The sequence below is a fragment of the Chrysemys picta genome, chromosome 10, assembly GCF_011386835.1.
Source record: "Chrysemys picta bellii isolate R12L10 chromosome 10, ASM1138683v2, whole genome shotgun sequence".
NCBI classification, from domain to species: Eukaryota; Metazoa; Chordata; order Testudines; family Emydidae; genus Chrysemys; species Chrysemys picta.
This window is the reverse complement of record NC_088800.1, coordinates 84,446,158-84,465,951: the sequence shown is the minus strand read 5'-3', so window position 1 is coordinate 84,465,951 and position 19,794 is coordinate 84,446,158. Positions and strand designations below refer to the sequence as shown.

Sequence of the window (19,794 nt, the reverse complement as noted above, 5' to 3'; positions counted from 1 at the left end):
GATCAGATTTTTCTATTCAACTTCAAAGCATTTGCCACACTTCAGCCAGTTAATCCTCATACCCATTGCCCTTATAGGGGGGTTATCATTAGTTCCGTCGCACAGACAGAGAAACCGAGGCACAGATTGGTGCAGCGACTCGCCCAAAGCCACAACGGGAGTTGGAGCCAGGTTTAGAATTCAGAAGTTCCTGGTTCCTAGTCTGTTGCTCAGGCCACAGACCATCTCTCTCTCTCCCAGGCATCGATGCAATACACTGCGGGCACTCTGCATCTCTCTGCAGGTGAGCGAGGCCTCGGCAGGCACATCCAGCATGCTTTCAGCACCCTCTGCTGCCGCTCAATCCGGGGTAGTTGTTTATAGAGCTGAGCGAGCTTTGCCGTCAGCGACAATGAATCCGGATGGTATCCCACCAAACCGAATCAGCTTCTGAAGCTAGTTATTATTATTTAGCTCAACGTAAAGACTCTTGCTCAGAGTTTTACTGGTTGCCATGAATATTGAGATTGGCACCTTCCAATAAACCTGCCATGTAGAATGTCAGCAAATCTGTTGCTAAAGAGTTGCTGAAAATGCTTTTAGGCTGGGGCATGGTTGAAGCTGAGTGGTCCATCTACCACCAGACATCCCCCTCTGTCTTTCTCCAGAGTTAGTGCTCGCACAATTGGGCTCAACTCCTTTGACTTTAGTGGGATTATACTTGTTTCCCCCCATGGTGGATTTAGCCCACAGCAAGCCAATTAAAGCCCATGGCTATAGAAGTGACCTCCTCCATTGGATTATCTGTATTTGCCTAAATGCAAAAGAGGCCACCATGATAAATAAATAAGATATGGAGATATACCTATCTCATAGAGCTGGAAGGGATCTTGAAAGGTCATTGAGTCCAGCCCCCTGCCTTCACTAGCAGGACCAAGTAGTGATTTTTGCCCCAGATCCCTAAGTGGCCCCCTCAAGGATTGAACTCACAACCCTGGGTTTAGCAGGCCAATGCTCAAACCACTGAGCTATCCCTCCCCCCCGGGCCAAATATTTTACCAAATTTGCCTTCACTCCAGCTGGCACTCTGCACCTCATGACAGTCCCCTAGGGAGGCTGTCGTGAGATGTTGGAACCACTCTTCTTTGTCCCTTCCTGTTCTTCCAAAGAGGTAGAGAGTCCTTTCCCGGAGGTCCCCTGGAGGCTTCAGGGGGACGTCCTGGCCTGGTGTCCAAGTCATTTTCAGGCTTTCATCTCTTGGGAGGTCCATGTCATGCTCATTTGAGCTTCTGAAATTTTGGTCCTCTTGGTCTGGGAACAGAATGCAGATGGGATATTTCTTGTTCCACATCCTCTTTCGGGCCAGGCCCGGTGGGAAGAGAAAGACCTGCAATATCAACAAATGCTGTCAGGCAGGGAGGCTAAGCCATGGGGACACTGAGCCGTTCCTTCAGCCTGGGGACTGCGTATGTTCTTTGGTGTAGCCCAGTGGGACAGGGGAGACAATCACATGGCGCATCCAGCCACGGGGACTCTCTTTAATGGAGACACAGTGAAGGAAGAGCAATGGCCTTGCTATGAAGAGTCCCAAGGGCCAAAATGGTCCAGCTGGGCTGAGAAGGACTTACCAAATGTTCCCACTGAAGGCCAAAACCCATCCATGATGTGGTAGGATGAGTCCAGCATGAGGCCTGTACCACCCAGCCCCAATGGGACGAGTTCAGGTTCAAAGCTACGTCCACCTGTCTTGGCTCAGTTTAAACTAGATGCTTTCAGCTATTCTGTGGGGACTGTGATCTCCTCGGGCAGAGTCCTACCTGGGCGTTGCTCATGTCGTAGTGCCGATGGCTGACAAAGGCCACGTCGAGGGTTTCTTCTTCGAAGGTGGCTCGGCGCGGGACGTTGTTCTTAGGGTAGGAGAGCTTCATGGCGGAGCCTTCCAGCGTCACAAACACCGAGTGAGTGAGCGACGGGTGGTAGGTCTCCGGGTCGTAGAAATACATCTCGTTCATCCAGCTCTGGAAGGGAAAGTCTGCATGAGATTACGTCTTGCAGCCGTGGCCGGCTAATGGATTTACTGTGGGACCAGCCGTGGTATGTGTTCCTTGCTGCCTACAGTGTGATGGGAATTGTTTTTCGGGCCAGTCGCTTGCACTTGGAAAAGAATTGCTGTGACACGCTCATGAGAAATGTGCTATCGAGTAGGAGGGGATGAGCGTGCAGGTAAGGTGTGGTGTGACGCGCGCGTGAGTTGGATGTGTGTGCATGTCGCACGTGGGGTGGCCTGGGGTGCACAAGTGCACACATGCATGCGGGGAGATGTGTGTGCTGAGTGGCAAAGGAGAAGGGGTGCGTGTGTTCACCTAGGTGTGTGAGTGTGCACATTATCTTTCACTGGTGTGAGGCCACAAGGACAAATAAAGTGCAACTTTACAACAGCAACACAGCAAATTAACCCCTGGACCCCAGCCCTGCTCCCCTGGAGACGAGAGGGGCTTCGTCAGCATCAAGCGATACGGCTCGACACACGTCTGGAGAAAATGGGGATGATAAAGAATTCCCTTTCAACTATCGCGACACTTAACCAGCAATGTGAAATCACGGCCCGGAGCTCCCAAAGCCTGCGTCCGCTCGAACGTTTCTGTGACCTCCAGGGCGGCGTTTCAGCAGATTTCCAAAACACACAAGGCTCAGCCTCCTGGCTGCTTTGCCATTAGCCCGTTCCTCACCCTGGCCCTGAAATATCGCCCAGCCAGCGCACTGGGACGTTTGACTGGCGCACACATGATCCAGTCCCTGGGTCAACAGGGTTCGGGGAGTTACTGTGTCATTAATGCATCGACAGAATCCAAACCAGGAATCAAATCTCCTGCTCGGTGTCTGCCCTAGCTTGGCTGCAGCTCAGCTCCCCACCTTGTCAGCCCCGAAGGAAGCATTTCTCTTCCCCTGCCTGACTTCCAAGTAATTCATGCTGCTGCCTTTCTAACCCCCTTTGCTACCTACCTGGCACTGAGGAGCCCAGCCCGCTCCTCTTCATGCCCTGATAGGGTGACCAGATGTCCCGATTTTATAGGGACAGTCCCAATATTTGAGGCTTTTTCTTATCTAGAAGCCTATTACCTCCCCACCCCCTATCCCGATTTTTCACACTTGCTGTCTGGTCACCCTATGCCCAGATGCGTGCTTAGCCTTCCACATCAGAGGCCGGTCTCTGCCCAGCAGCAATGCTTTAGGGAGGAAGGATGGGTACGGGACTGGGACTCAGGCGTTCCTGGCTCTGCTAGAGCGTCCTGTGTGACCGTGGGCTAGTCATGGACTCTCCCCATGCCTCAGTTTCCCATCACATAACCATGACAGGGATAACAGCACTGCCCTACCTCACAGGGGTATGTGGGGATAAATTCATGGTGTGGTGCTCAGGGATCGTGGTAATGGGGCTCTAGAGGGACCTAAACAGACAGACACCGGCGGAGCTAAAGGAGGACGCTAGCTGGGGATATGCAGTAGGCTGTTGGAGTTGCTGGGGGCATGGTCGTCACACACCCTGAGCCGGTGGATTAGATACACTCTCCAGCAGCCACCTAGTCCCGAATGTCTGGGGCCCACAGGGGTTCCTGTGGCAGCCGGGGTGCTGCTATGCGGCGGGCGCTGTCTGCATGCACCCAAACACCGTAGGGATGATCAGCACTCGGAGCACGGCTACCCGGCCCTGGCGTCACACAGGCCGTGCATGTTACAGAGCCGTGGTCTGGATAACTGCTGTCCCCCTGGAGCAGAGCGACCCCTAAGCGGGCATCACCCCCCACCGGACGTATCTCCTACCTTGAGGACATCTGGTTCCCGTGGCTTCCTCGTTAGCAGCTCCGAGTGCAGCTTGTCCTGAGGGTACCGTCCCTGCCGGGGAGCCAGGGAAGGCTTTGGCACGAACAGCAGGATGACCAGGAAGCCTAGTACGAACCCGCAGGCCAGTCCCAGACAGAGGCCCGAGAGGTAAGGGGGCAGAGGCAGGATGAAGTAATTGTAAGCCAAGATGGCGACGCAGGCGAGGGTTTTGCATGGCACCGGGCTGCCAGGCTGGGCTGGGAGGAGCTCGTCCAGGGGCTGCCGCAGCTGCGCCTCCTCCGGGCCGTTCTCGCTCTGCTCCATTTCCACCACCTGGATTACGTCTCCACAGGAGCAGATCTCGTAGCGGCAGTTCAAGGCGGGCCCCCACTTGTGCTCCAAGGGGAAGCCGTCCTTCGCCTGGGTCCTCCGGATCGCTTTGCACATGTGCTCTCCCGGCCGGTCGCTCTCCGCTTTCCCGGGACTGGGCCTAGCAGCCTTGACGTCCGCACTAGTGCAGTCCCCGCTGTGGCTGGACAGGGAGTCATGGACGTAAGCACCGGAGTGGGGCAGTTTATACTTGGCCGAGACGCTGTTCTCGTCCCCGATGATTTTGCTGAGTCTGCTGAGAGGTTCCTGCATGGCCTCGGAGAACCTCCTCTTCGTGTCCTCGAACTTGGCCTCCTGCACCCTGAAGAAGCTGCCTTTGCTCTCCGAAGGGGAGATATTGGGGGAGGAGGGGGCTGTCCTGGAGTCCCCATCTCTGCTCTTGGGATGGGTGATCTGCCTCCACAGATGCACGTTGAGCTTCGAGTCTGATTTGGACTGCGTCACCTCGGGCTCCAGGTGGGAGATCTCCGTCGAAATGGACTTGACCAAGTTCAGCAAGGGCTGGGGCTTGAGAGGGCAGCTCTCCTTGGCTTGTATCTCGGTCGACAGGGACTTCACTAAGTTAATGAGGGGCTTGGGGCCCGGGGAGCCCTGCAGATTCGGAGGGGCACTGGAGCTCGGTGGAGAGAAGCCAGGCAGGTGATAGAAGGGGATGTCGATCAGGAAGCCCAGCTCTGGAGGAGAAGCCGGAGGGAATGGCCTATGGAACGAAGATCCAGGTTGGCCTTCACACTGCCCAGTGTCCACATACAGAACAGAGTTCTCAGGCAAATTGGCAGCTCCTTCCTCTTCATCCTTATCCAAGGTGAAAATCAACTCACTCCCGTCCAGGTTCTCCCAGTCCTCTTTGCTCCTGGCGCTGGCGAACTGGCTGGTTATCTCTTGGGAACTGACCGTCGGGTCTCTTTGCTGAGGCGAGCCTGGGGGAGAAAAGGAGGCAGGAGAAGAGCCCGCTGGCTCCAGGGTCGCTTTGGCGTGACCAGCCATTGTTCACATCACTGCTAGTGGTGGTTCTGTAAGGAAGGCACAAATGAATCAAAGTGGGGAGGGCCCAGTTGACCTCACTGTCTAGGAGAACTAGATGGAAGGGGGGAAAACCATATAGGTGACACATCCCTAGCCCTCCCACATGAATAGGTACTACGTGCATGGTGTCAATATGGAATATATTATACCAAATATACATGTTGGGTAATCATGGCAAACTGTATTATGCTGATTCTTGTTCACTTGTGCTAAATATTCCACAAAACCTTGGAACAGTAGAACAGCATTTGTCCTAGGCAGATAGGCAAACTGCCAAAGGCAAGACACAGAAGTGTTCTACCCTGGCACAGGTAGGAAGTGCCTTCATAGCCCACCGACTTTGGAAAGGTGTGTTTCAAAACAAGAGAGAAGAGGGGCTCAGCAGAGTACCAGAAAAGTAAGGTACATGGCCGATAGGTGATTTTTTAGTCATGGGGGATGTGCATGGTTTTATGGCTCCAATCTTGCGAAAATGTATACCCGTGAGTAACTTCACTCACATGAGCAGTCTCATTGAATTTAATAGAACCACACCTATGAGTTAATTTATTCACATGCGTAAGTCTTTGCGGGGTTTGTAGTTTGCTGTCACATGCACATAAACAACCAACAAGGCCCAACTCCTGACACACACAGATAACACTGACACACACGCATTACCGTAGTCAACTTCCTTTAAAAAAATGCAACATGGGATTTCATCTGTAGCTTTCTTTTTAATCCGTTGTACGTTAGAAATGATGCCAGAAATCTAATAATTCTACTTGTGTTTTGGGGGCAGTTTATCCTACAGCACTATGAGTTATTGGTGGTGACTGATCTTCTTAGCCTCTTATGGTTAATGGAAGAATAAACCGCCTAGTACTAAACAGCATTATCTTACTCTTCTAATTGTGTTGCTTGCTTAATAGATATTTGAATTGAAGCCAGAGCTACCCCTGTGTTCCATTAGCTATACATTGACAAATGGTTTTAAAACTATATCTAGGCCCCAATTCAATTAAACAAAAGCTTGTGTTGTACGAGGGAAAAAAATCCACAATCTGAATTTTTACTAGATTTACAAGAAGTTTAACCTCCCCCCCAAAACTACTTTGTTTTACCAGAGAATTTTCCAAGTTGTCATAAAATATTGCCAGATCGCTCCATCCCAAAATATCAAACTACCACAACAACCCTCCCGAGCTCTGCCAAGCAATTGGTCCAAAAAATCAGGCGGGAAACATTATTAATCATTATTCGCATTTGTGGTTATGCATTATTTGGAGAGGAAGGCTGTTTGGACTGTGGGCTCTCTGGGCCAGGGACTGTCTCTCACTAGGAGTATGTACAGCCCCTAGCACAGTGGGGCCCTGACTCCGTGGGGGCTCCTAGGTGTCACCACAATACAAATAATAAATGACAGTATTTGCTATTCTGCTTGGGAGGGGGCAGGAGTGGGGTGAAAACGTTTACCATTCTGGCCAGAAAACTCCTGCTAATGACACACTGCAGGGCCACTTGGAACGTCATAGTGATAGCTGGGCTAGAACTCTGCTCCCCTTGGCTCGAAAAGCACAGATCACTTACGCTATAGGCGAATCTTCGTTAGCAGTATAGGGCCCATGACACACCGTTGAGCAATGCTTATTCCATTCAGTAGGGGGCAGAGGGGATATCAACCCCAGCCAGTTTGTTACTGTGCCAAGCAGTGTACTCAAAATGAGTAGTTAGAAATGAATTCCAAAGCAGACTCCATGTTTCTGTGTTCCTGTTCCAAACAGCCAGGCGGGGGTGTCCAGTGCTGCTCCGATTTACAGGAGGGAAAAATAATACTTAGCATTTATAGAGCTTTTGGGGCCAAATGGAGCCCTGCTGTCAGGGCCTGGCCTGCTTACACCAGGGCTGCATTGGGCTCCGGCTCTGCAAAGAACTTTACAGACATGAATTAATTACAGGCTGTGCAGCAGCCGCCTCTGGCTCGGTTTATATAATCTCATGCTTCATATTCCCGACCCCCTCCTGATTTACATGAGCCAATTGTTCCCAGCATAAACCTGACGGATGCCCCAGTCCATCCAGGAGAGGGCTGGAGAGCATCTCCTCGGGGCTCCAGAGAGCACTACACTGGAGCTAGCCCCTGTATTTTGCTGGAGCGCTCCCTGTCTAGCTACAAGGCCTTTGCCAACGCTTCGTTTTGCAGTCAGCTGCAGAGCTGCGGCACGTTTGCTAGCAACGGTGACTGATTTGCATTTACACTCCTGCCGCTGTCAGGAGGAGTCTCGAAGTGAAGAACAAAGACGTCTGTTCAGCTGCACTGAACCAGCCTCTCAGCAGCAGCCGTCTCATATCATTCATCTCATCCTTCTGCGCTGTGCAGTAGCTGGATATTTACCTCCTTCCAGTGAGATCGCAAGAGAAGGCACGGAGGAGGCTGAGGTTAACCTGGCCGCTTTCGCGGCATGCTGATGTTCGAGCTTCAGGGTTCGTGATGCTCTGCACTGCTGTCGCCCGTTGTCTTGAAGCTAAACTAGCCTCGCATTTTCTGAACATGTCTGGCACGTCCCAGCCCACGTGGGAGGCAGGACAGCAGTTCTCATCCCCATTGTACAGATGGCTAAACAAAGGCAAAGTGAAGTTAAGCTCAAGCATGAGCGTCGGCGGCAGAGCTGGGGAGAGAACCCAGTGGTAGCTATTACAGGTGTGCCTAGAAACCCCAGTTAGGCGCCATTGTGCTAAGCCTTGTACAGCCTTGTCCCTACCCCAAAGAGTTTACACTCAAAGTAACCCAGGAGTCCGGACTCCCATTTCCCTGCTCTGCACACCAGAAAAAACTGCCTTCCTTTTCTCCTCTGTTCGATGGGGCATGCAAGTCCCAGAAAGGGTTAATGGGCTACGGGGGGGGGCCCAATCAGCTTGCACTGGGACACCTGGAGCTGGAGTCAGGCTTCCAGGGAGGAGCTAAAAGGGAGAGAGAAAGCCTGTCTGGTAGTGATCAGTCATGCTAAATGAAGCTCTTTTTAAAAGTGTGGTTTGACTGATTTATGTTAAGTGACCGGGGTTGTTTAACACCCTGTTTTGAGAGCGATTGTGAAGAAAGATTCTACCAGTGCCCTCCTTAGGATGGTGTAGATGGGCCTTGGATACATTGCTCCTCTGCAGAGTTCACCACCACTTCATAGAACAGAACTAAACCCTGGCCTAGGAGAGACCTTGCTAGCTGCAAGTCCCAGGTCCTGCCGTCATTAAGGAATTTACAGGTGCAGACCTTAATGCCAAGGCACTGCCATGAGAATGATTCAAAGACTGAAAAACACAGCCAACAGCAAAAAGACTTCAGGAGCCCAATTTATTTGTTTATCTCATCAAAGGGAATGTTCAGGGGTGATGGAGCAGAGTCCAAAAGTACCTATATGGAGAACAGAAATTTGGTAATAGCGGGCTCTTCGGTTTAGCATACAAAGGTACAACCAGATCCGAGCAGATTGAAGCTAGACTCCTTCAGACTAGAAATAAGGTGCAGATTTTTAGCAATAAGGGTAATTAACCATTGGAACAACTTACCAAGGGATTCTCCATCACTGGCGATTTTAAAATCAAGAGCGGATGTTTTCTAGAAGCGCTGCTCTGGTTAAAGCACAGCTACTGGGGTGAAGCAGGAGTTACACAGAGAAGTCCTATAGCCTGTGTTGTGCAGGAAGTCAGACTAGATGATTGCAATGGTCTCGATGATGTTAGAAGCTCAGACCACTGCACGCGTACTCTGGTGTCAGATCAAAGAAAGCTGCACTGCCGTAAGCTTCACTCTGTCTCAGGGCAGCACGTCTCTATGAGGGGTGTGCTCTGGTGTGCGTGAGCTAGTTACCCTTCTGCAAATGTCTTTCGTGTAGACAGGGTCCCACGCGAGGAGCAGCTAGTACAAGGATAGAGGTGCAAGATGGAGCCTGAGCAATTCTCCAGCGATCCTTCTACTCTGCCAAACCGCATTGAGCATCGTTATTTATTATCAGTGTTGTGGCAGCACCCAGAGACCCCCCTCGGCTTGTTGCACAAACGCCTGGGAAGAGAAAGACCCTGTCCCTGTCCTGATCTACTCAGCATGTTTCAGTTTAGCTATGTGGTGGCCTGCGGAGACTTTGCAGGTGGCTGTGGAGAGATGACTGGTCCCACAGTGCTGCCTCCCAACCTTATTTTCCGCTACCAAATACCACTGGAAGAAGCTAAAAACATATAAATATTTTCCTACGGTTCCTTTGTCCTTGTAACTAACACCTGCAGTTGCCCCAGGGATGTTACACGATTGCCAGTGGGAATGGAGCTGGTCTGAGCAATTTCCATCCCTCCCATAGATAGCAAAGCCGTGTACAAAGTAGGGTGAATATCATGATGCCTATTTTACAGATGGGGAAACTGAGGCCTAGAGAAGTGAAGCGACTTGCCCAAGAGGCAGAGCTGGGACTAGACCTGGCTCCCAATGCAGTGCTCAGACGGCTGCCCCTACTGCCTCTGGCAGAAAAACCTACCCACGGATTAGGGTGTGGCCCACGCTGTGAAAATGGCTGTGACCGCACGAGTCACATGGCCGTTGTGCAGATTCCCTAATGCTGCTTGCTCGCAAACAAGAGCAGACTGTCCTGAGTCACGCTATCGTCTCCACCCACTGAGCCTGCTGCCCCTGGGTACCAGAACTAGCTCCAGGTACGGAATCGGCAGATAGTGGCTAAGAGCAGCTTTTGCATTTAGAGCCAGATCCGGAGAGGCCCCGACCTTTTGCGGTGTCAGCAGCAAGTGCTTGAGGGCTCAGCATCTCTCAGAACTTGGCCCTTCTTCAATTATCCCAGTCATATTTTGCTTGGTTTTTAAAAGCTAAAAAGTCCTGTATCCTAAGAGGCCATTAATACATTGGCAGCCTGTTCAGTAATAACATCTTGTATTTATATAGTAGCTTTCATCCGGAAAGAACTCAAAGTATGGTACATGCTATATATCAACCACTGAAATGCAGCCACCTCTGGGGAATGAAGGCAGCAGCACATTGCACTACCTCCGGGGGAAGGAGGAAGGCTGGCCAAGGATGTCAGGACAAATCCTTATACTTAAGCTGGGGATCAGACAGGGGCCACTAATGGCCACGCAAAGCAGGCTGCACCTTGGCTACAGGTCTTGCTTGGAAAGCACATCCATGTCTCTAGTCTGATAACACTTTAATTGCACAAAGCTGTAACGGCTACCGTAGTTATTTACCGTACTTCATGTTTATTAAAATGAACAGGTGATACTTACAAATGCTACGTGATCATTTTGTAATATAAAGGTTCATCCAACTGGACTCTATCCAATAAAAGCTCCCAGCATCTTATTCCCAGATGAGCCACTGCCAAATTAGTGTTTGCGTTTGTCGCAAAATTAGCCAGAGTTAATTGAAAAAAATAATTTCCAGGGGTTCTCTCCAGCCTATTAAGCCTGTCAGTGGCTGCTTGAGCAGGGAGCAGGCTGCTAGTGAAGACTGCACCAGAGTTTTGCTTCACTTCAAAGAGACTGATTTATGAGCCAACCAAAAGGGTGAGAAATCCCTCATCTAATTATCACTGAAATATATGGATACAGAAACCAAACTGCTGTGGTTATTAGTCTGGGGACTGCAGAGCTCCTCCAGTTGCTCTTTGATTAGGAAGTGATGCAGTTTGAAGGAAACCAAACTGCAATCAAAGGATGTAAATTATCTGCAAATTGACCTTTTTATAAAACAGATCTACATATTCCAGGCAAAAAGTTTGGCCAAATGCTGAGAAATCAAGCACCCAAAATGCAGGACATGGACAGAAAAGGCTGAAGCTCATTTTTAACTCTGTCCTCTTGAGCTTCTGCTTTAAACTATTTGACTTATCAATGAATACTAGAGTAAATACACATTGGAATTTCTTATACAGCCTCAGGTACAATCTTCAAGCTTGGCTTGATTTTTTTTTTAAAGTTGCAATGAGATCTACAAAACAAGCCTAGCTTGAAGAAAAGCAGCATTATTGAGTTATGGCTATATATTATGACAGCTTGTTTTGATTCAGATGGGTCAGGAAAGAGTAAATCCTGAACCAAAATAGGCCCTGGGCAAGTGTGTGACTCCTTGAGCAGCTTTGCCTGGTGGTGCTAGCTTCATAAAGAACATTGCAATCAGTGTCGCCCTGAGGGTATTACGGCAGCACCGAAGAATTCAGGTCCTGAGCTTTTTGGAAACTTCACCCCTGGGAGTGGAATCACTTTGCCTTGCTCTTCGCTGACTCAACCCGCATGATGCTCAGAGCGGTGTTGCTGATAGTCCAGGATGGAGCTGCCTCCAGCCCTCCGGGACCAGAGAATGGGTGCACGCAGTGGCAGTAATGGGGTGAAACTGGGGAGACGCTGAAGTCCCTCTCCCTCAAAAGGCCAAGGTCACTCTGTGCACAAACAGTGAAAGGGGGGGTGAGACAAGCTCTTTGGGGCAGGGGCCACCTTTGTTCTGTTTGTACGGCACCTAGCACAGTGGCAACCTGGTCCATGACTGGGGCTCCTAGGTGCTACCGTAATACAAATAACAGGACCTGCTACAGCCCAAAGGCTCCTACACCTCTTGGCTTCGCTGCCTCACTGCCCCTGACCAGTTTCTGCATCAGACTCCTTCTCATCCAGTGGATTAGATCTGTGGCCCTTGTAAAAAGGTGTTACGGGTCAGGACTGAAAGGCATTGGTGCAGCTGTGTGTAGGAGCCTAGGACTGGACCAGCAGGAGATGCTGCAGGTTAGCCCTGAGGTGTTAGTAGAATGATGTCAGGCTCAGGACTACAACGCAGGGGGTTGCAGGTGAGGACTATGGGGCAGTGGCAGGGCTGTGTGGGTGGGGCGTCCAGGGCTGGAATGGGGAGTGGGGGAGGAGGCTGCAGGACAGCTCTGAGGTGCATTGGCAGAGCTGGGTCAGACCAACAGCTGGAATAGTAGGGTGGGTACAGGCTAGAAGTGAGGTGCCCAGTGGGCATGGGGAAGGCTGTGTGTCTGGGTAGAGGGCCATTGGCAGGACTGGGCCAGGAAGCTCAGTCCCAACCTCCTCTGCCCTGCCTAGCTGGCGCCATCCCAGTTTTTCACCTTTGTGAGCACTGACGTTCACAGCTCGGCCCAGATAAAAATAAAAACGGCAGGTGCAGAACGTGTGACCACACTCCCCCGCCTCGTGCCTCTGGGGCGCTGCGTAAGTGCCGGGCTGATCATGAGGTGAGACGGAAGGTGCTGAGAGCGTCACTTTAAAATGGCCCGGAGAGCTGGGGTGGGGTGGGGTGGGTTTTTTATGAGTGCCCTCTTCTCCTGGAGGGGCTGAATTCTGATCTCGGTGAGGCGGGTGTAACCCCAGTGACGGAGGTGTAACTGAGCACCCAGGGAAGTTCCCAGTTCCCGGTTCCCTTTACTAATGCAGCTCGGGGAGGAATTTCTGTCTTCCGCTGGGGATGCAAACTGAATCCCAACCTGACCACTGGCTCAAGGAGGGGGCGTTCTTAAGTCTTTTAAGGAGTCCGCCTTCGCCTCTGGTTCTTTCTGGCCCAAATAATGACCAAGGGACTCCTTCAGGAGGCTATGTGGTCTAGAGCTCAGGCTTCTGGGTTAGGAGTCAGATGACCTAGGCCCTAGTCCCAGTTGTGACCTTTGGGTAGTTGCTTCCCCTCCTTTGTTGTCTCTGATTAGACTGGAAGCTCTTGGGGGCAGGGCCTCTCTCTTACTATGTGACTATAAAGTAGCTAGCACAAAGGGCCCTGATCCCAGGTGCTGCCATGATACAAAGCATTAGAATAACTTCTGTACCGTGAATGCAGTGGACACTCGCTCCACGACAGTCTCGTCTCTGAGGGGTCAGGGATCTCTTAGGGAGACCCCCGTGCAGCTCTCTGCATTGCTGTTTTCTCCGACTCTATAGCTCACATGCAAGAGCACGGGCATCAAGGAGAGCGCCCCATTCCAGTGCTGACGAGCAGCCGTGCAGGCAGCGGGATTCAGACATGGGGCCTGCGTGCGTTCAAGGGAGAGGAGCGCTACATCTCTCATTGACCTCCGCTGTAATGGGCCGTTACCCCTGCTGCGATTCGGGACTCGGTGTCTGTTCACTGGCCCGTATCCGCTGCCACTAACGCTGTGCTGTGCCTCACAGAGATCAGGCTGGCCTTACCCGAAACGTGTGGAGCCCCGTGCAACCCTGCACCAACACGTGCATTTCCTGTTGGTGTTAAAACGGGGTGGAGGGTCTAACATGCAGGGCTCGAATCTGGATAGTAAGCCCCTGTTATTTAATCAGACTATATCTGATTAGAGGACGATTTTTCAGGACAAAAATCCCTGACCAGCAGGCTCTACTCCTGAGAGAGCATCGTGACAATTGTACCTAAAACAGGGGTTACTGTCAAAATATCCTCATCCTTGGTGTTTCTATTCTGGCAGCTCCACTAAGTATGTTCCAAGAGCCGGATCCGCAGCTGGCGTCGCACTATTGACGTTAGTGGAGCACTGCTGTTTTACACCAGCTGAAGCTTGGCCCCCAAGGAGACATTTGGCCCATTGTCTCTTAGGAGCCTTTTCCAGCCTGTTTGATCCCTCTGAATAATAAATACCGGTATGAAAAATAACACATCGCTTGTTCTACACACCACAAAACAAGGCAGGTAAGTCGTGTCCTCAGCTCCCCATTCCTCACGGGCCCCACTGCCACCTCCAGTGACTTGCTGCTCTCTGATCCAGAGGACGCATGCTGCAGCAAGAGGTCCTCGCTTAATGGTCCCTCGGCACCTGCCACTGCTACCAAATTCCGCTTTGTCCTCTGGGAGGGAGCTTTGCAGAAATCTATCTGCGATGAATGACTGACCTAATTTGAAATGGCAGCATCCAGAAGGCAGAGTGGCTGCCACCGCTTGCCTGAGCACAGAGATTTCAAAGCCCTGGGCACAGCCCCTGTTCGATTCGGAGCTGCGCCCAGATCAGTTGTTCTTAACCAAAGAACTCAGAGGCTTCCATGTGCACTTGGGTAGTCACTCTGCTCCGGGCCTAGAGCAGTGGTTCTCAACCTGCAGGCTGCTTGTGGCCCAATCAGCACACAGCTGTGTCCCATGTGACATCCTCAGGGCCATACAGGTGGTATATATATTGTGTGGATGTGGCCCCCATACCACAGAGAGAGCTGCATAGGCGGCCCACGATGATAAATAGGTTTAGAACCACTGGTCTAGAAGGAGCGGGGGCGCTGATGTTCAGAGCATATCGCTTGGAGGTGATTGGAAAAGGACAAAACTATGGGGGCTGTGCCCTAAATAAAATAATGGAGATATCCTATCTCCTAGAACTGGAAGGGACCTTGAAAGGTCATCGAGTCCAGCCCCCTGCCTTCACTAGCAGGACCAAGTACTGATTTTGCCCCAGATCCCCGAGTGGCCCCCTCAAGGATTGAACTCACAACCCTGGGTTTAGCAGGCCAATGCTCAAACCACTGAGCTACCTCTCCCCCTTTCTTTGCTTCTTCATATTGGAGAAGGCTGGAGCAGGCATGTTTTCTTTTCGTTTCAAAATGTGTCTCGATATTTTTTACATTAAAAATTCAGGCCTTGTCTCCATGGCCCACTGGAGGACAACTGGGCTTATAACATCAAAGGTATCGAGGAAGAGAGGGGATTGCTTGTGATTTGTATTCGGTTTTATCTAACGGTCCCTTTAGAAACTGGGGAAAGAGCTCTCTTTACTGCAGAACGAGCGCCTTCAGCTAAAGAGTTGGAAAGCACCTGATTCACATCCCTGGTCAGCCAAGGAGCCATCCAGCAAAAACAGGGAAGAAAAGACTTGAGATGCCTGATATTTATAAGGGGAAAAAGAACCCTGCATGCCAACATGCTCACTCCTGCATGCACCTTTCAGTCCCCATCAAGAAGCAAAACAAAGGGAATTGAATCCAGATTCTTTCTTTTGCAGATCACCTTCAGAGCTACTTGGCTCTCTGACAGCGTTAACAGCCGACATCCACTTCAGTACATCCACCTGATAAAAGCTATGGGCAGGATCTTGCAAAGGGCTGTGGGTGGGTAGCCGGGGCTGGACTGCAGGATTGGAGCCTAAATATTACTGGCTGCTGGCATTGCATCCTGCAGCCCTTAGACATGCAAGCAGCTCGCTGATCCTGTGGGGATCTCAAGGAAATCTCCTGGGGCAACTGCATGGAGACACTCTCCTTGCTTCCAGTCCGTCTCCCAGCCACCCTGGGGCCTCCTACTGACCCTGGACAGTACAGCTGTGCTGTTAGTAATCCTTGACAGCTGCAGCCCCTTCAGCCCGCGTAGGGTGGTGATCCCTGGAGCAGAGGAGGAAGATTCAGTGTATTGCCTTGCTCCTGTTTGCCCTATGGGTTTGGGGGATGGAAGAAGCCTGTGGAGCCCAGGTGCTACCCTCAGGTTCCCAGCTCTCCCTTCCTGGCCCTCTCTCCATCTGTGGATCTAGATCCACAGGGAGCCCCCCACAGACGGCCATTGGAGGTGCATACTGAAGAGCTTCCCCCTTCTCCACACACCCCTAGACTGATCCATTCTCACGATCCAAGGCACAGGGCATTCAGCCTGCAAAGTCCTTGGGGGAGGGGCTGTCTGTTGTAACCCTCTGTACAGCACCGCGCACACCTCTGCAGGCAACAGAAATACATAACAATGACCACTGCTCTGGGAAGAGAGATGCCATGGCGCCAGGTCTGTTAATCCTGCACCCTTCCCCAGCGCTGTATTCACTAGAAAGACAGGTAAAACCCACGCCAAAGCAGCCGAGGAGACTTCTGCTTGGCTAGGGGGATCCCAACTGCACTGGGAGGGGAGACACAAATGCGTATCTGCCCCTCTGTTGCGTCCACCCACGGTTTGCTCCAGTCGCCAAGTGGGAGCAGGATGCTAAGGATCTGTTAAAACTCCAGCAGCATTGCAGGGATCAGCTGGTCACTGCAAGGTGCTTGGGAAGGAGATGGTCTTGGGCCTCGTTTTAAGTGGATTTAGGGGCGGCGAAGGGTGCCAGGTTGCCACGCACGGGGCAGCGCCAGGGCAAGCTAGCTCTAGGCTGCCCTGCCAATAGTCCTCTCTCCTGACCTTGAAGCGTTGCCTCTAGTGCTCTAAAAGCATTTTACTCTCCACACCTAGTGCTTGGTCTCTGAAAGGGTGGGGGTTTGGGGTTGTTTTTTTTTTTTTGCGGTGGGGGGTGGGGAGTAGAAGAGATAGGAGGATGGTGGCATTTTCTGCTGTCGATCTCTAACCCTAGACCCTGGGAAACCAGCCAGTCATTCTCCATAGTTCACCAAACCCTCATCCGATGGTAAAATGGTCCATCCTACTGAGAGGAGAAAACCCCCATGAGCCATCACCAATCTCCTGCAGCACCCGGTTGAAGACACCATTGAGGCTACATGGCACAGAGGGGTGGGATCCCCTTGAAAGTCTCCAGCATATGCTGAACTCGCCAGCCAGCAGACATTCCTCACGCGGCCCCCCAGTTACATATCATCCATCACACTTATAGAACAGGTGAATTCATGTCTGGTCAGGTCTGAACTGCCTGTAGTTGAAAACCCAGCCCTACTCTGCTATATATTTGCAATGCACATATCGATGTTCCACTAGGGACAGGAGTTTGAGGTTCACAACACATGCTGCAGCAATGCGTTCCGCAAACACACCCGGGTCGCCATTCACCCTGGGTGTCTCTAAGTGGGCGACTGTCTCGAGAACTTTTCTTTTTGTAATGTCTTGAGCTCCTCACAACTCATCGCACTGGTGACATTAATTTCTAGCCGGAAAAACGGCTGGATTATTCTGCTGTTTCCAACGCAGCGCGGGTTGCCGGCCCCACAAGGACTTTACCTGGGGTGTGGACCGCACACAGCCCGCCCCGAAATCATTCCAGCCCTGCGCTCTTCCTGGGTCGCCCCTAACACGGGGGCAACCCCCTGGCTGGGTCACAAGCTGCCTCTGGGATTTGAATCCTTAGGTCTGCGCCCAGGGCAGCCCCTGGAGCTGGTCTTTGTGCACCGCCCTCCGGCCACGCAGCCCGGCTGCAAAAAAAACCCCAAACAAAGTCCCACGCGCGACTCTCCTCCGTTCGCCTCCAGCTCGAGGTTTCCGCGGAACTCACCTGCGTGGGAGCCGGGGAAGCGGGGCGGCGGGCGGGGCTGTCCGCCCCCCCGGGATCCTTCAGCTGGAGAAGCGCCCGGGCATGGCCCCGCCGCAGCGATCCGCCCACGCGAGAGAGGGGCCCACGCCGCTGCAGCCCCCGGCGCCTGGGCGGTGCTGCTGCAAGCCGCGGCCTGCCTGGCACGGTCCCTATGGGCTGAACTGGGCTCCCAGAGTCCCGGCTCCTCCGCCGCGGCGGGAGCCGGGGCCCGCTCGGTGCGTGGCGGCGCTTAGCGCAGGGCTCCCCGGGAGCAGCGCCCCGCACCGCCCGCTCGCACCGCCGCCGGCTCCGAGGCGCGCCGGAGAGGGATCGCGGCTGGCTGGCGGGGAGCAGCCCGGCGGCCCGGGCACCGGCTCATGGTCAGCTCCGGCTGCGGCGGCGTTGGCAGGGCTGGTGCTTTGAGCAGCTAGAGGCTTGGAGATCCCCCCCCCCCTTGTCACGTTGCCAAACTATCAGCCCTGAGCTGCAGGGGTGGCAGAAGGGCTCTGAACAATGAACCCCTCCGCTGCGCCCCGGTGGCCAAGATGCTATAAATACCCCACCCTCCCCTCCGCCCCCGGCACTGTGCTACCGTGACTGCCGCTGGCACTCCTCCCGATGCACGCTGCTCACACTCACTGGGCCACGCACGGGGAAGGGGCAGTGGCTTGCGGGTCCCCCAAGCAGCCTCTGCAAGCGGGGTCGGTCCGGACGCAGCCCCTGCGAAGGGAGGGGGGGCCCTTGCAGTGCATCTGTTTTAAGGAACAGTGGCAGCTCAAATGGGGAAAGGAGGGGCCCAAATCCAGTGGAAACAGGTTCATGTCCTCCCCAAACAAACGAAACCTTCCCATCCTGGTGTTTGCCAGCCCAGCATTGCAGGACCTTGCTGGAGAGAAATTAACCAGAAGGTGGTGGGTGAAGAGAAACCACCTGGTGCGTTGGTAGGGTCCCCAGGCTGAAGGAAACGCAAAAAGTGAACCAACACCGGCTGCCAAAGGAAAACTGGGGACCGGGTCCTGAGCTGGTGCAAATGGGCCTCTCTCCCTTGTCTGCAGTGGAGCTGTGTGGCGGAGGAGCTGGCTCTCCGTGGTTAAAGTCCTTTCCCTTTGAAAAAGGAAGGAAATTCATGTTGTTAAATTACCACCATCCTGCCCTCATGCAAATCCAAGCAGCGAGTTTATCATTAATAAAACAAGGGACCACCCTGGGATCCCCACCGCTGTATTTGTCGGTGCATCCCATTGGCTATGCTCTGGGCTCTCTGGGACAGGGGCTGCCCATACTTGTGGGTAGTGTACGGTTCTGAGCACGTTGTGGGTGCTAAACAAGAGCAAGCCAACACACTGGGCCCTGGGGCTGACTGTATGGTTTCCAGGGTGAATCTCTCCATGTCTCAATGCAGGATTCTTAACCTTCCAGGATCACTTCAAATTCTCCCATATTAACAGCCCAGTTCAGCTGTGGGCAATGCTTTCTTTTCTTTTCTTTTCTTTTTTTTTTTCTTTTCTTTTCTTTTCTTTTTTTATTGCCATATTGATGTGTTTTCCATGCCATATACTCAGGCTGGGATGATGAGTGCTGGGAGCTCACCGGATACGTGCTGCAATAGAGACCTCAGTCCTGCTCCCATTAACATCAGTAAGGAAACGCCAGGATCAGGCCGTCTAGGGAATATTGCAACAGGACAGCTGAGATTCCAGGCTGGATGACCGCAGTGCCCTCTGCCTGGGGGTTCAGCTGAAGACAGCTTGAAAGCTTCAGCTAGCGCAGAACGCAGCTGCGGGTGTACTCAGGGATGTTCACCGAACCCCTCTGCGGCGTAGATCTGAGCCATTTCTGGATACAGTTTAAGGCGAGAGATTTTAATCTATACATTCCTCTAGGACTTGACCCCTGTCCTTACATTCTGTTTAAATATGTATTGTAAAACTCCACCAGAGAGGTCCTTTGGGGCCATCTGCCTGTCCCAAGTCAGGATAAAGGAGGAGGGTTGGGCGTGGGGCTAGCAACTCCACCCCGTAAAAAATTAACCTGCTACAGAAACGCCAACAATAGAGATAACAGAGACTTTTAGCCTGGAAAAAGAAGGGTCTTCAACTTGAAGATACATGACGCTGGGTGGTGAAAGTCGTGAGGAAGCCACAAAGCCGATTACCGTTCTTGCAACCAGGAGGATTACCATCGGTACATGGAACGTGAGGACCATGTACGAGTTAAGAAAGATGGCGCAGGTCGCAGCAGAGATGAGGAGCAACCACCTGAAAAGAGGCCGTCCAAGAAACACCTGGCGACGCGACCTTCAGGCTGATAGCATAAAAATGGGCTATACCTGGAACCAGCTAGAGCAAATGGCCCAGGATAGAGGACTCTGGAGATCTGTGGTTGGCGGCCCATACCCCGATTGGGGTGACGGGCATGAGTG

The 19,794-nt window shown here is 52.4% G+C and overlaps 1 protein-coding gene across 2 annotated transcripts in view; it reads right to left on the bottom strand.

Moving 5' to 3' along the window:
* The window catches only part of LOC101945813 (testis-expressed protein 2-like), a 34,340-nt gene extending 16,853 nt beyond the window's left edge, over nt 1-17,487 (bottom strand). For both annotated transcript variants that reach the window (XR_010591221.1, XM_024102348.3), the window contains exons 1-4: nt 17,355-17,487; nt 3,802-5,204; nt 1,797-1,997; nt 1,039-1,366 (exon numbers count right to left, since the gene is read on the bottom strand). Coding sequence is in view for 1 of the 2 variants with exons in the window: in XM_024102348.3 (XP_023958116.2) it covers nt 1,039-1,366; nt 1,797-1,997; nt 3,802-5,178 (1,906 nt within the window). In the remaining variant the exon portion in view is untranslated. The remainder of the gene's footprint in view (nt 1-1,038; nt 1,367-1,796; nt 1,998-3,801; nt 5,205-17,354) is intronic.
* Between the last annotated feature and the right edge of the window lie 2,307 nt (nt 17,488-19,794).